At 38.1% G+C, this 17,517-nt stretch overlaps 1 protein-coding gene across 2 annotated transcripts in view; it reads right to left on the bottom strand.

Moving 5' to 3' along the window:
• The window catches only part of LOC133609392 (disco-interacting protein 2 homolog C-like), a 78,761-nt gene extending 65,577 nt beyond the window's left edge, over positions 1-13,184 (bottom strand). For both annotated transcript variants that reach the window (XM_061964944.1, XM_061964945.1), the window contains exon 1: positions 12,713-13,184. In XM_061964944.1, coding sequence (XP_061820928.1) covers positions 12,713-12,791 — 79 coding nt within the window. In that variant the 5' untranslated portion in view covers positions 12,792-13,184. The remainder of the gene's footprint in view (positions 1-12,712) is intronic.
• Positions 13,185-17,517: the final 4,333 nt, after the last annotated feature.

Here is a 17,517-nt window from a genome sequence, read left to right as displayed (position 1 = left end):
TGACACATTGGCAGGTGACACAAAAGCGATATAAAACTAACAAAAGACTGACACAACAGAAACACAACACAGAACCACTGTAATAGCGACACAATAGCGACACAACAACGAGACACTGTAATAGCGACACAACAGAAACACAACATCAAACCACTGTAATTGCGACATAACAGCAACACAACACCGAGCCACTGTAATAGCGACACAATAGTGACACAGCATCAACATAACACCGAGCCCCTGTAATAGAGACACAACAGCAACACAACAACGAGACACTGTAATAGCGACATAACAGCAACACAACACCGAGCCACTGTAATAGCGACACAATAGTGACACAACATCAACACAACACCGAGCCACTGTAATAGAGACAAAACAGTAACACAACACCGAGCCACTGTAAAAGCGACACAACAACGATACACTGTAATAGCGACACAACACCGAATCACTGTAATGGGGACACAACACCGAACCACTGTAATAGCGACATAACAGCGACACAACACCGAGCCACTGTAATAGCGACACAACACCGAGCCACTGTAATAGCGACACAATAATAAGCCACTGTAATCGTGACACAACACCGAGCCACTGTAATAGCGACACACAGGGGCGCCGCTAGGGATTTTGGGCCCCATGAAAAGAATCTTTACAGGGCCCCCAACACAGTGTCATTATTTTTTCTGTATTATAATTCCATCATCATTAGGAGCCTCTCTGGGCCCCCCACCATCATAGGCCCCTAGAATCCGTCTCCTTTACCCCCCCTTTTTGGCGCCCCTGGCGACACAATAACGAGCCACTGTAATAGCGACACAACACCGAGCCACTGTAATAGTGACACAACAGAAACACAACACCAAGCCACTGTAATAAAGACAAAACAGAAACACAACACCAAGCCACTGTAATAGCGACACAACACCGAGCCAATGCAATAGCGACACAATAACGAGCCACTGTAATAGCGACACAATAACAAGCCACTGTAATAGTGACACAACACCGAGCCACAGTAATAGCGACACAATAACGAGCCACAGTAATAGCGACACAACACTGAGCCACTGTAATAGCGACACAACACCGAGCCACAGTAATAGCAACACAACACCGAGCCACAGTAATAGCGACACAACACCGAGCCACAGTAATAGCGACACAACACCGAGCCACTGTAATAGCGACACAACACCGAGCCACTGTAATAGCGACACAACAGCAAAGCCACTGTAATAGCGACACAACACCTAGCCACTGTAATAGCGACACAACAGCAAAGCCACTGTAATAGCGACACAACACCGAGCCACAGTAATAGCAACACAACACTGAGCCACAGTAATAGCGACACAACACCGAGCCACTGTAATAGCGACTCAATAACGAGCCACTGTAATAGCGACACAATAACGAGCCACTGTAATAGCGACACAACACCGAGCCACTGTAATAGCGACTCAATAACGAGCCACTGTAATAGCGACACAATAACGAGCCACTGTAATAGCGACACAACACCGAGCCACTGTAATAGCGACACAATAACGAGCCACTGTAATAGCGACACAATAACGAGCCACTGTAATAGCGACACAATAACGAGCCACTGTAATAGCGACACAACACCGAGCCACTGTAATAGCGACACAACACCGAGCCACTGTAATAGCGACTCAACACCGAGCCACTGTAATAGCGACACAATAACGAGCCACTGTAATAGCGACACAATAACGAGCCACTGTAATAGCGACACAATAACAAGCCACTGTAATAGCGACACAACACCGAGCCACTGTAATAGCGACACAATAACGAGCCACTGTAATAGCGACACAATAACAAGCCACTGTAATAGCGACACAATAACAAGCCACTGTAATAGCGACACAACACCGAGCCACTGTAATAGCGACACAATAACGAGCCACAGTAATAGCGACACAACACCGAGCCACTGTAATAGCGACACAATAACGAGCCACAGTAATAGCGACACAATAACGAGCCACTGTAATAGCGACACAACACCGAGCCACTGTAATAGCGACACAATAACGAGCCAGTGTAATAGCGACACAACACCGAGCCACTGTAATAGCGACACAACACTGAACCACTGTAATAGCGACACAACAGCAACACAACACCAAGCCACTGTAATAGCGACACAACAGAAACACAACAACGCTTGTTATTTCATATGTTGGCCAGAGGGGGAGCACTTTTAAAAGCGACACACAGTCCATTTGAGAAATCCCTCCTTTTTGATAGATTTCACTACCAGGGGGTGCAAATGAGACATTCTCTATGAGATGCAATGTTATTGGGACCATGATTTATGTCATCACTTGTTCACACCTCCTCATATGGAAGATACTTTTCCTTCTTCATGTCTCAAGAAGGATAGAAATACAAGAACACACACACACACACACACACACACACACACACACACACACACACACACACACACACACACACACACACAGCCATGTGTCAGCAGAAAAACAAAGTGGGTGGTGGTGGTGATTCAGTGGGTCAACATGTCACAAAGAGAAGAAGGAGCACAATGTGACCTCAGGGGGCTCCAAAAAGTGACCCTCTCGTTCGCCAAGATGGCCGCACAGCACAACATTCAGCCACCTGTTTTTGGGCTCGGCGCCAAGAGCGGCCTCCATACGGACGAGGAACAGGGACGAAGAAAACGGCGCGGGTGCACCTTTAACGACCACTTCAGGCAATTTGCACTTGTCTGTCTCCATGACGACAGAGCAACTTTTCAACCTCAGAACTCTCAATGCATGTTGGACAAAGAAACAAGCGCCGTCCCGCCGAAAACACGCACAAACTGCAACGTCTCGTGTGCAAACCTGAGAATTACATGGAGGATTTATGACCTTGAATGCACCACTTTGCAACACACACTCCATCACACCCGAGCGCCTCTTTAGTCACCCATGGAAATAATGCGCTCATTCACAGGCTTCAGGTGAGCAAATCAAACCACACCTGTGTTACGGCCTCAGGAGGGCCACTTCAAAGCCTGTAGGACAAACATTATTTATGCTCTACTGATGAGAGAAGGACAACTTGTCCAAACTTTCTCCACTGAGGGCCACAGACCGACAAATCAAAGGATGCGGGGGCCATTTTGGCAGTTTTCACCATCAAAACCAGTACAATACATAAATTTTTTTCAATGAAGTCTATGTAAGAATTTTGAGTAAAGAGCCAAAGCTGAACTAAAATGCTGACAGTTAGCTCGCTGGCCAGATAGTTGTGTCATGTAACAAAAAATATGAGCAAAATTAGCTTTAAATAAGCCAGCATGCTAATAGCACTATGCCAACAATAGCATGCTTACAGTTAGCATTACTGAAAAACCAAAATATATATACCTGCTAAATTGGCTAAAGAATCTAGCATGCTAATGTTAGTATGCTAACTGTAACATGTGTCAAGTACCAAAAACATTTCTGAGGTGTGTACCTGTAAAATGCGTTTAAAATGCTAACATTAGCATGAATCAAGTACCAAAATATTAGCAAAATTAGCTTAAAAAAGCCAGCATGCTAATAGCACTATGCCAACAATAGCATGCTTACAGTTAGCATTAGTGAAATACCAAAATATAGGACACTGAGGCGTATACCTGCTAAATTGGCTAAAGAATCTAGCATGCTAATGTTAGTATGCTAACTATAACATGCGTCAAGTACCAAAAATATTTCTGAGGTTTGTACCTGTAAAATGCGTTTAAAATGCTAAAATTAGCATGTATCAAGTACCAACATATTAGCAAAATTAGCTTTAAAAAAGCCAGCATGCTAGTAGCACTATGCCAACAATAGCATGCTTACAGTTAGCATTACTGAAAAACCAAAATATATATACCTGCTAAATTGGCTAAAGAATCTAGCATGCTAATGTTAGTATGCTAACTGTAACATGCGTCAAGTACCAAAAACATTTCTGAGGTGTGTACCTGTAAAATTCGTTTAAAATGCTATCATTAGCATGAATCAAGTACCAAAATATTAGCAAAATTAGCTTAAAAAAGCCAGCATGCTAATAGCACTATGCCAACAATAGCATGCTTACAATTAGCATTAGTGAAAAACCAAAATATATATACCTGCTAAATTGGCTAAAGAATCTAGCATGCTAATGTTAGTATGCTAACTGTAACATGCGTCAAGTACCAAAAACATTTCTGAGGTGTGTACCTGTAAAATGCGTTTAAAATGCTAACATTAGCATGAATCAAGTACTAAAATATTAGCAAAATTAGCTTTAAAAAGCCAGCATGCTAGTAGCACTATGCCAACAATAGCATGCTTACAGTTAGCATTAGTGAAATACCAAAATATAGGACAGTGAGGCGTATACCTGCTAAATTGGCTAAAGAATCTAGCATGCTAATGTTAGTATGCTAACTGTAACATGTGTCAAGTACCAAAAACATTTCTGAGGTGTGTACCTGAAAAATGTGTTTAAAATGCTAACATTAGCATGAATCAAGTACCAAAATATTAGCAAAATTAGCTTAAAAAAGCCAGCATTCTAATAGCACTATGCCAACAATAGCATGCTTACAGTTAGCATTAGTGAAAAACCAAAATATATATACCTGCTAAATTGGCTAAAGAATCTAGCATGCTAATGTTAGTATGCTAACTGTAACATGTGTCAAGTACCAAAAACATTTCTGAGGTGTGTACCTGTAAAATGCGTTTAAAATGCTAACATTAGCATGAATCAAGTACCAAAATATTAGCAAAATTAGCTTAAAAAAGCCAGCATGCTAATAGCACTATGCCAACAATAGCATGCTTACAGTTAGCATTAGTGAAATACCAAAATATAGGACACTGAGGCGTTTTCCTGCTAAATTGGCTAAAGAATCTAGCATGCTAATGTTAGTATGCTAACTGTAACATGCGTCAAGTACCAAAAATATTTCTGAGGCGTGTACCTGTAAAATGCGTTTAAAATGCTATCATTAGCATGAATCAAGTACCAAAATATTAGCAAAATTAGCTTAAAAAAGCCAGCATGCTAGTAGCACTATGCCAACAATAGCATGCTTACAGTTAGCATTAGTGAAAAACCAAAATATATATACCTGCTAAATTGGCTAAAGAATCTAGCATGCTAATGTTAGTATGCTAACTGTAACATGCGTCAAGTACCAAAAACATTTCTGAGGTGTGTACCTGTAAAATGTGTTTAAAATGCTATCATTAGCATGAATCAAGTACCAAAATATTAGCAAATTTAGCTTAAAAAAGCCAGCATGCTAATAGTACTGTGCCAATAATAGCATGCTTACAGTTAGCATTAGTATTTATTTCTTTATTATCTTTTTATTTCTTTCTTTCTTTATTTTATTTATTTATTTATTTTATTTTTTAATACAGTAGCACTTTGAGATTGTTTACTCAATATGAAGTGTTTTTTTACAAATAAAATCTATTATATTATTATTAGTGAAATACCAAAATATATGACACTGAGGCTAAAGAATCTAGCATGCTAATGTTAGCATGCTAACTGTAACATGCGTCAAGTACCAAAAATATTTCTGAGGTGTGTACCTGAAAAATGTGTTTAAAATGCTAAAATTAGCATGTATCAAGTACCAAAATATGACTCAAGTGTATACCTACAAAACTTGCTGGAAAAAAATAAAATAAAAGCTAGCATACAAACTTTAGCATTAGGGATGTATTTTACACGGTATATCCCGCCCTCTCACGGCTTCTCGTACACAACGACGTAATTACGTACGTAAAGAACACATGCACGCACATTAGCTTTCTCGGACTGCTTTTGAGCGCCGTAAACACCAAGCGAACCAAGCTCATTTTAAGGCAGCCAGGGGTGTTGTTGTTGTATTGTTTGCTTTGAAAGTTGTTACTGTGGGGAAGTTACAAACAGCACCTTTAAGGCTCCGGTACGATATTAATGTGCTATTGTCCAAAGAAATTAAGGCTTGTGTAAAATGAAGTGGCAGGAATGAAATGTTTGACAAAATTAGCAAAAAAAAGACTAGCATGTTGATATTAGAATGCTAAAGATTGTGCCGCGAGCCTTTAAAAATATATATAAAAAGCTACGGGCTGCAAATACACTTTGGACACTTTTTTTTTTTTACTGCAACACACACACTTCTGGTGTGTATGCTTATGTTTCAATATACTCCAAATAAGTATTTCTTTTTTTTTAAATAACGTTTACAATCAATTTTAAAAACATTATTTTCATTGTTTTTTTTTTTTTTTTTTAATCGGTTTGCTTTTACCGTGGCTTGAAAATCCAACAAATGTTTGTTCTCTGATGTAAATGTTTGAATGACAATAATAAGTCCATCATCTCTATGTGTTTTGCTAGAACAGTACTATTATTCATCTTATAACTAAAAGAAGGACATCAGATGGTCCTTGGCAGCAACCAGCATCCATGTGGCAGGTTCTTAAAAACAGTAAAGCAAACGTATATATATATATATATATATATATATATTTTTTTTTTTTTGTTTGTTTGTTTTTTTTCTCTTTTCTTATTTTGTCATTAAAAAATACAATCATGTGTGCTTACGGACTGTATCCCTGCAGACTGTATTGATATATATTGATATATAATGTAGGAACCACAATATTAATAACAGAAAGAAACAACCCTTTTGTGTGAATGAGTGTAAATGGGGGAGGGAGGTTTTTTGGGTTGGTGTACTAATTGGAAGTGTATCTTGTGTTTTTTATGTTGATTTAATTAAAAAAAAAAAAAAAAAGTTTATATATATATATATATATATATATATATATATATATATATATATATATATATATATACTTTTTTTTTTTTTTTTTTTTTAATTTCTTGTGCAGCCCGGTACCAATCGATCTACGGACCGGTACCGGGCCGCGGCCCACATGACAGAACTACTCTGCTGTTTTTAAGTACCTACTACAAATAATGGTAGTCAAAGGTCCTCTATATCAGTGGTTCTCAACCTTTTTTCAGTGATGTACCCCTAATCAGAGCAAAGCATTTTTGGTTGAAAAAAAGAGATAAAGAAGTAAAATACAGCACTATATTATCAGTTTCTGATTCATTAAATTGTATAACAGTGCAAAATATTGCTCATTTGTAGTGGTCTTTCTTGAACTATTTGAAAAAAAAAAAGATATAAAAATAACTAAAAACTTGTTGAAAAATAAACAAGTGATTCAATTATAAATAAAGATTTCTCCACATAGACGTCATCAATCATCAACTTAAAGTGCCCTCTTTGGGGATTGTAATAGAGATCCATCTGGATTCATGAACTTAATTCTAAACATTTCTTCACAAAAAAATACATCTTTAACATCAATATTTATGGAACATGTCCACAAAAAATCTAGATGTCAACACTGAATATTGCATTGTTGCATTTCTTTTCACACTTCTTTTTGACAGACATTTTAGTGAGAAACCTGAGCTTGTGCTTCACTGAGTTTATGAACTTACATTCATATTTTGTGGAGATATTATTAAATAAATATATTTATAAAGGATTTTTGAATTGTTGCTATTTTTAGAATATTTAAAAAAAATCTCACGTACCCCTTGGTATACCTTCAAGTATCCCAGGGGTACACGTACCCCCATTTGAGAACCACTGCTCTATATGACAGGACTACTCTGCTGTTTTTAAGTACCTACTTCAAAAAACGTTAATCAAAGGTCCGCTATATCAGTGGTCCCCAACCACCGGGCCGCACAAGAAATAAAAAATAAATAAAAAAATAAAAGATTTTTTTTATTTTTTTATTAAATCAACATAAAAAACACAATATATACACATTATATATCAATATAGATCATTACATTCTGCAGGGATACAGTCCGTAAGCACACATGATTGTATTTCTTTATGACAAAAAAAAAAAAAGAAGAAGTTTTAAGTACCTACTACAAAAAATGTTAGTCAAAGGTCCTCTACATGACAGAACTACTCTGCTGATTTAAAGTACCTACTACAAAAAATGTTAGTCAAAGATCCTCTTCATGACAGAACTACTCTTACAATTAGTGCACCAACCCAAAAAAACCTCCCTCCCCCATTTACACTCATTCACACAAAAGGGTTGTTTCTTTCTGTTATTAATATTCTGCATCCTACACTATATATCAATACAGTCTGCAGGGATACAGTCCGTAAGCACACATGATTGTATTTTTTTATGACAAAAAAAAACATACCCCCCCCCTGGTCCGTGGGACTCATTTTCAAGCGTTGGGGACCACTGATATAGAGGACCTTTGATTAACATTTTTTTTGTAGTAGGTACTTAAAAACAGAAGAGTAGTCCTGTCATATAGAGCAATGGTCCCCAACCACCGGTCAGGGGACCGGTATTGGTCTGTGACGCATTGCTACTGGGAAACAGGAAAACATTAATTCATTTATAAAGAACTGCATTTTTTCCCACTTAACTTTCGCCTCTCCAACTATGCACACCAATAAATAAGCTTGTTTATACTGTAGATGTACAATAAAACTCCTGATTGGAAGTTGCCATTCGTTATAACTTTGTGACATGATACAATGCACGTCAATGAACATTCATTCATTCATAAATGTGACAGATTGTAGCCAAAGGCTGATTTCCATCTGCAGTTCATTGACAAGAAACAAGGCCAGGGCTCGCACTAATTCAACGTTATAGTGAGTTGTATTTTTCATGCACCTATTTTTGCTGTATTTATCTGGCACAAGTGGAAAACTGTTACTTAAAAACAGCAGAGTAGTCCTGTCGTATAGGGAATCTTTGACTACCATTTTTTCTGTAGTAGGTACTCAAATACAGCAGAGTAGTTCTGTCATGTAGAGGACCTTTGACTACCATTTTTGTAGTAGGTACTTTAAAACAGCAGAGTCGTTCTGTCTTATAGAGCAGTGTTTTTCAACCTTTTTTGAGCCAAGGCACAATTTTTGCGTTGACAAAAATGCGGAGGTACACCACCAGCAGAAATCATTAAAAAGGAAACTCAGTTGACAGTAAAAAGTCGTTGTCGCAATTGTTGGATATGACTTTAAACCATAACCAAGCATGCATCACTATAGCTCTTGTCTCAAAGTACGTGTACTGTCACCACCTGTCACATCACCCCCTGACTTATTTGGACTTTTTTGCTGTTTTCCTGTGTGTAGTGTTTTAGTTCTTGTCTTGCGCTACTATTTTGGTGGCTTTTTCTCTTTTTTTTTGGTATTTTCCTGGAACAGTTTCATGTCTTCCTTTGAGCGATATTCCTCGCATCTACTTTGTTTTAGCAATCAAGAATATTTCAGTTGTTTTTATCCTTCTTCGTGGGGACATTGTAGATTGTCATGTCATGTTCGGATGTACATTGTGGACGCCGTCTCTGCTCCGCAGTAAGTCTTTGCTGTCGTCCAGCATTCTGTTTTTGTTTACTTTGTAGCCAGTTCAGTTGAAGTTTCGTTCTGCATAGCCTTCCCTAACCTTCAATGCCTTTTCTTAGAGGCACTCACCTTTTGTTTAATTTTGGTTTAAGCATTAGACACCTTTTTACCTGCACACTGCCTCCCGCTGTTTGCAACATCTACAAAGCAATTAGCTACCGGCTGCCACCTGCTGATATGGAAAAGTATTACACGGTTACTCTGCCGAGCTCAACAACAACACATCATTTGCAGTCTATAATTACTGGTTTGCAAAAATTTTTTTTTTACCCAAATAGGTGAAATGACATAATCTCCCACGGCACACCAGACCGTATCTCACGGCACAGTGGTTGAAAAACACTGTTATAGAGGACCGTGACAAGCGGTTTTTTTTGTAGTAGGTACTTAAAAACAGCAGAGTAGTTCTGTCATGTGGAGGATCTTTGATTAACGTTTTTTTTGTAGTAGGTACTTAAAAACAGCAGAGTAGTTCTGTCATATAGAGGACCTTAGATTTAAGTTTTTTTTTGGTAGTAGGATCTTAAAAACAGCAGAGTAGTTCCGTCATGTAGAGGATCTTTGATTAACGTTTTTTTTGTAGTTGGTACTTAAAACAGCAGAGTAGTTCTGTCATATAGAGGACCTTAGATTAAAGTTTTTTTGGTAGTAGGATCTTAAAAACAGCAGAGTAGTCCTGTTATGTAGAGGATCTTTGATTAACGTTTTTTTTGTAGTAGGTACTTAAAAACAGCAGAGTAGTTCTGTCATATAGAGGACCTTAGATTAAAGTTTTTTTGGTAGTAGGATCTTAAAAACAGCAGAGTAGTCCTGTCATGTAGAGGATCTTTGATTAACGTTTTTTTTGTAGTAGGTACTTAAAAACAGCAGAGTAGTTCTGTCATGTAGAGGATCTTTGATTAACGTTTTTTTGTAGTAGGTACTTAAAAACAGCAGAGTAGTTCTGTCCTGTAGAGGATCTTTGATTAACGCTTTTTTGTAGTAGGTACTTAAAAACAGCAGAGTAGTTCTGTCATATAGAGGATCTTTGATCAACGTTTTTTTGTAGTAGGTACTTAAAAACAGCAGAGTCTTTCTGTCATATAGAGGACCGTGACAAACTTTTTTTTTTTGTAGTAGGTACTTAAAACAGCTGAGTAGTCCTGTCATGTAGAGGATCTTTAATTAACGTTTTTTTTGTAGTAGGTACTTAAAACAGCTGAGTAGTCCTGTCATGTAGAGGATCTTTAATTAACGTTTTTTTTGTAGTAGGTACTTAAAAACAGCAGAGTAGTTCTGTCATGTAGAGGATCTTTAATTAACGTTTTTTTTGTAGTAGGTACTTAAAACAGCTGAGTAGTCCTGTCATGTAGAGGATCTTTAATTAACGTTTTTTTGTAGTAGGTACTTAAAACAGCTGAGTAGTCCTGTCATGTAGAGGATCTTTAATTAACGTTTTTTTTGTAGTAGGTACTTAAAAACAGCAGAGTAGTTCTGTCATGTAGAGGATCTTTAATTAACGTTTTTTTGTAGTAGATACTTAAAAACAGCAGAGTAGTTCTGTCATGTAGAGGATCTTTAATTAACGTTTTTTTGTAGTAGGTACTTAAAAACAGCAGAGTAGTCCTGTCATGTAGAGGATCTTTAATTAACGTTTTTTTGTAGTAGGTACTTAAAAACAGCAGAGTAGTTCTGTCATGTAGAGGATCTTTAATTAACGTTTTTTTGTAGTAGGTACTTAAAAACAGCAAAGTAGTTCTGTCATGTAGAGGATCTTTGATTAACGTTTTTTTTGTAGTATGTACTTAAAAACAGCAGAGTCTTTCTGTCATATAGAGGAACGTGACAAGCGTTTTTTTTTGTAGTAGGTACTTAAAAACAGCAGAGTAGTCCTGCCATGTAGTGGATCTTTGATTAACGGTTTTTTGTAGTAGGTACTTAAAAACAGCAGAGTAGTTCTGTCATATAGAGGATCTTTGATCAACGTTTTTTTGTAGTAGGTACTTAAAAACAGCAGAGTAGTCCTGCCATGTAGAGCAGTGGTCCCCAACCACCGGGCCACGGCCCGGTACCGGTCCGTGGATTGGTACCGGTTCGTGGATCGATTGGTACCGGGCCGCACAAGAAATAAAAAAAAATAATAATAAAAAAAATATTTACAATTTTTTTATTAAATCAACATAAAAAACACAAGGTACACTTACAAAAAGGTTGGGGACCACTGATATAGAGGACCTTTGATTAACGCGTTACAGGTGCTCTGACTGCAAGTGCAGGGTGGAATATTGCTGCCAAAAGTTTTAACTTGAAGAAAATTGTTTTCATGCTCGCAAATTGTTTTGTTTTTTAACTGAATACATTATTGTTTTTTACATGCAAATAATTTCTTTACTTGCAGAAAATCTTTTTTCTTTACTTGTGATTTGCTGGGCATGAGTAAAAATATTACAGTAGTTTTTCACTCCATATTTATCGCCACATTCCTACTATAGTAAAACCTTATTGTTTTTTTTATCATATTATTTTGGGTAAGGTATCTGGCAGCCTTGCATTGATTGATTGATACACAAAATACACGCTTTGTCAAAGTGTCCCCAGAACAATTGAGCAGAATATTCCTGTTCTGGGCTGTCCAAGACTGTATGAATAAAAGATGTGGCCTCCATTATATAAGGCGCAAACCTTCCAATGGTGTGTATCCTAACAGCTGGGACTGAGCTGGGAGTGAAGAAGAGGGTTGGGGGGGCTCGCTAGAGAAAAATATTCCTGCATGACCATCATCCTCATCCTCATCCTCAGCTGCAGCAGGCCTCAACAACACCCAGACAAGGAGCACAAATGTCTGACAGCAGAAGGCCAAAGATGCTGCATCGCAATGCCTGGGCGACGTGCACGCGCAAACACACACGCGCGCGCACACAGGTAAGAGTGGGCGATTGTGTCAACGTCTCAAGGTCAAACACTTTCGGGACCGCGGAGACAAAAGAGTGGCGGGCGGAGTTCGCGAAGCTCCCCGCTCCGGGCTCACTGTGCGCCGGCTACACGGAGCTGGCCAGGGCCGCCTGACTGACAAACATCTGGATGGGAGGAGCGGGAGGTGGGCGGTGGAGGAGGGGCGGGAGGGCGCTAACAATTAACGGCTAAATTCCGTCAGACACCGCCAGCGTGGATGGCGAGGAGATAACGGGAGTGTGCGCCGCTAACGCTGGCAGTAATGGTGGGTGTTGTGTGGGACATGCTCACCCTCTGACAGCTCCAGCTCCAGCTCCGCCAGCCGGGCTCGGATCTCCAACGGGATCGGCGACGCCTCGCGGTCCGCCATTCCGCCTCCTCCTCCTTCGCTGCGAGGGAAGGGAGCTTCTCCGCGGGCGAAGGACAGCGACGACTCGCCGCGTCGAGGGAGAGAACAAAGGGGGGGTCCAAAATCCGGCTCTCGCTCTCCTAACGGGGGTCCGCCATGGCGCCCCGGGCCCCTTCTGGATGCCACGACGTACCGCTCGCTCCGGTGGGCGTCCCGTGCGCGGCTGCCGCGGCGGGTCGTGCTTCGGCGGTGGGGATGGGGATGAGGATGAGGAGGCGAGAAGAGAGCCGCGGGAGGAAGCAGCGCCGTTTGCTTCTTTGCTGCGGGGTCACGTGACTCTGGCGGAGGGAAGGCGGGAGGGAGAAAAGGGAGGGAGGGAGTGGACGACAGTACCCAGTATCACCGGCAGGGGGAGCGCCTGACAACCACACCTAGTAGTGACGTGTTATTGTGATACATACTATTACATATGCTGGGATATACTAACAACCAAAAAGCTGTGAAAACGATGATGCTGTGTTCCAAATTTAAGTTATTTACTGAAATTGAGTGAACCTATGACTTTGCACTTTGTTTGTTATATATATATATATATTTTGTAGGGATGTCCGATAATCATACTTGCCAACCTTGAGACCTCCGATTTCGGGAGGTGGGGGGTGGGGGTGGGGGCGTGGTTAAGAGGGGATGAGTATATTGACCGCTAGAATTCACCAAGTCAAGCATTCCATATACACACACACACATTTTATATATATATATATATATATATATATATATACATATACATACATACATCCTGAAAATATGCAAACAAAACTGTGTTTGGATAATTGATATTTCAAACTTGCATAAATAAATCTTAATATAACATAACTTGGCTTCTGAGAGCTTCAAAATGTAATGAATAAAATGCTAAAGTTGTTGATAAACAAGCAATTATTTTAATAATTAGATATGGTCATTTTAAATTAATTACTATGATCATTTAAAATTAATTATTTCAAACATGTTTATTTAAATGTATAATTCGATGGTTGGATGTATTAAGGAGTCAGAAAAAATACAAAAAAAAACACAATTAATTTTGATGTTTTTAGGAAAATATAGTAAAAATGTATTTAGTTTTGTTTTTTTTAAATTAACAAATATATTTATTTGTAGGTAAGATAAACATAATAATACAATTTATCTCTAGTCTGGATGATTTAGTTCTTGTCACCCTGTTGTACTCCCGTCATGAAAAAAGGCTGTCCTCACTCAGGTCTGCATGGAGCAGGAGGGGGCGTGGCCTCCAGCTCCGGCTAAAAACCGGGAGATTTTCGGGAGAATATTTGTCCCGGGAGGTTTTCGGGAGAGGCGCTGAATTTCGGGAGTCTCCCGGAAAATTCGGGAGGGTTGGCAAGTATGCCGATAATGGCTTTTTTTTTTTTTTTTTTTACTGATATCCGATATTGTCCAACGCTTAATTACCAATATCAATATCAACCGCTAACGATATATACAGTCGTGGAATTAACACATTATTATGCCTAATTCGGACAACCAGGTATGGTGAAGATAAGGTCCTTTTCAAAAAAATTCATAAAATAAAATAAGATAAATAAATTTAAAAACAATTCTTGAATAAAAAAGAAAGTAAAACAATACAAAAACAGTTACATAGAAACTAGTAATTAATGAAAATGAGTAAAATTAACTGTTAAAGGTTAGTACTATTAGTGGACCAGCAGCACGCACAATCATGTGTGCTTACGGACTGTATCCCTTGCAGACTGTATTGATATATATTGATATATAATGTAAGAACCAGAATATTAATAACAGAAAGAAACAACCCTTTTGTGTGAATGAGTGTGAATAAGTGTAAATGGGGGAGGGAGTTTTTTTGGGTTGGTGCACTAATTGTAAGTGTATCTTGTGTTTTTTATGTTGATTTAAAAAACAAACAAAAAAAAACGACACTGATAATAAAAACAGATACCGATAATTTCCGATATTACATTTTAAAGCATTTATCGGCCGATAATATTTTGCATTCTATTTTAGTTACTTTGAATTTACAACCCCCTGGCGCTGTTTTGTACTTTTTTTGTACTTACTTTGATTATTATTTATGTGGGTAACCCCCCCCCCCCCCCCCCCTCTGGTTACCCACATTTGCGGTCCTCTCCAAGGTTTCTCATAGTCATTCACATCGACGTCCCACTGGGGTGAGTTTTTCCTTGCCCTTATGTGGGCTTTGTACCGAGGATGTCGTTGTGGCTTGTGCAGCCCTTTGAGACACTTGTGATTTAGGGCTATATAAATAAACATTGATTGATTGATTGATTATTTCTCAACTGTTTGTAAATGTTGAAATGTATATATAAAGGTTAATAAAAATCAACAACATAAACATATGCTGTGATATACAGTCACACAAATATGTATTTGCAGTATTTGAATTGTTTCTCTGCACATTATACATTTCACTAATTATGTATTTGTTTTGATACGTCGATGTAAATATATATAATACAGGGGTGTCCGGCCTGAGATGGGTAGGTCGTGAGTTCAAAGTCTAACCCTAACCGAGTCATACCAAAAACTGTAAAAATGGGAGCCATTACCTCCCTGCTTGGCACTCAGCATCAAGGGTTGGAATTGGGGGTTAAATCACCGCTGCTGCTCACTGCTCCACTCACCTCCCAGGGGGTGTACAAGGGGATGGGTCAAATGCAGTGAGTAATTTCACCACACCTAGTGTGTGTGTGTGTGTGTGACAATCATTGGTACTTTAACTTTAACACAATTGTTAGCATTATAATATTAGCTTTTTTGTTAATTTTGCAGGTATACACAACATTTTATTACTTGACAAAGGATACCTGTTTGCACGCTAGTTTTTAAAGCTCATTTTGTACACCTCGGCGTCAAATATTGTTACTTAATAAATTATACATGTTGGCATGCTTTTTTTTTATTTTTTAGATACTTTTGTAAGCATACATTTAAGTCATATTTTGGTTCTGGATGCATGGTAAAGTTAGTTTTTCAAATATAAAGCTCGGAGTAATTTATTTCAGTACTTGACACAGTTAGTTAGCATGCTAACATTAATGTGCTAGATCAGAGGTCCCCAAATTCCGGCCCGCGGGATGTCCCAAGTTTTAAAAAAATCTATAAATATGTACCGTATTTTTCCGAGTATAAGTCGCACCGGCCGAAAATGCATAATAAAGAAGGAAAAAACATATATAAGTCGCACTGGAGTATAAGTCGCATTTTTGGGGGAAATGTATTTGATAAAAGCCAACACCAAGAATAGACATTTGAAAGGCAATTTAAAATAAATAAAGAATAGTGAACAACAGGCTGAATAAGTGTACGTTATATGAGGCATAAATAACCAACTGGTATGTTAACGTAACATATTATGGTAAGAGTCATTCAAATAACTATAACATATAGAACATGCTATACGTTTACCAAACAATCTGTCACTCCTAATCGCTAAATCCCATGAAATCTTATACGTCTAGTCTCTTACGTGAATGAGATAAATAATATTATTTGATATTTTACGCTAATGTGTTAATAATTTCACACATAAGTCGCTCCTGAGTATAAGTCGCACCCCCGGCCAAACTATGAAAAAAACTGCGACTTAATAGTCCGAAAAATACGATATATATTTTTTTATTATTAGTTTTTTTTAAAGATGCTTTTTTCCATCGATAACGTGATATCACGCTCAGAATATATATATATATACATATTTTATTTTTTTAATTCAATGCAGCCCCCTGAGTCAAAAAGTTTGGGGACCCTTTTGCTAGATGGTTTAGCCAATTTACCAACACACATTTTGGCCTTTCATTAATGCTAACTGTAAGCTTGCTATCGTTTTGGCACATTTTTGCTAACATTTTTTGTTAATTGACGTTATCTGGCAAGCGTGCAAACTGTTAGCATTTCAGTTTGGCTTTGGCTCATCAGCATTCACACGAAACCTTTACTGAAATTGCATATTTTAGTTCTTTAAAAGAAAATATGTATTGTACAGGATTTAAAAGTGAAAAATTCCAAACTGGCCCCCGCATTCTTTGATTTGGTACAATATACAATATTGCGGCTACAAAACATTGCATATTTTTTGGAGGGACATTTTATTTTTAAGGCATATTGTACAATTTGTTGGTCCTAATTCAAGCATTTGCAATCATTAAAATGACTAAATAAGTTAAAAAAATATCAATACTACAGTAGTATTGGCCACTAAAGTAGACCAACCCAAACAGAGCGAGCTGTTCAGTTAATGACCACTGATTGGCTCAGCCTCAAACAGCATTACTATTTTGGATTAAAAGCCTGTAAAAGTGACTAACGGGTATCATTTCATGTCCAGAGGGCTCTCATAATGTTGGAAAATGTATCTAAAAAGTCATAAGTAGGTGTTTGATGCTTGCTATGAAAATATCAGATTTATAATTCTGGGAATACATTTATCGTGGTCATGGCTGGAACCAATTAAGAGCCATAAACGAGGGATGACTGTATATAAAACATTTTGTGGTTCGGATAGATTGATAGATCAATGACAGATCCATAAGTGTAAAAAAATGCTTTATGTATATTGCAATACTGCAATACAATATGCTGTTGCAGTAATAATACAAAACATCTGATTATCATCTGTTCCAAATACATAACCTGTATTCATCATGATGATGCATTTTTCAGCAGCAACATGTCCCCTCCCACA

This window comes from Nerophis lumbriciformis, linkage group LG07, assembly GCF_033978685.3.
Source record: "Nerophis lumbriciformis linkage group LG07, RoL_Nlum_v2.1, whole genome shotgun sequence".
NCBI classification, from domain to species: Eukaryota; Metazoa; Chordata; class Actinopteri; order Syngnathiformes; family Syngnathidae; genus Nerophis; species Nerophis lumbriciformis.
Note: the sequence above shows the minus strand (reverse complement) of the source record. Positions and strands in the feature narration are given on the sequence as shown.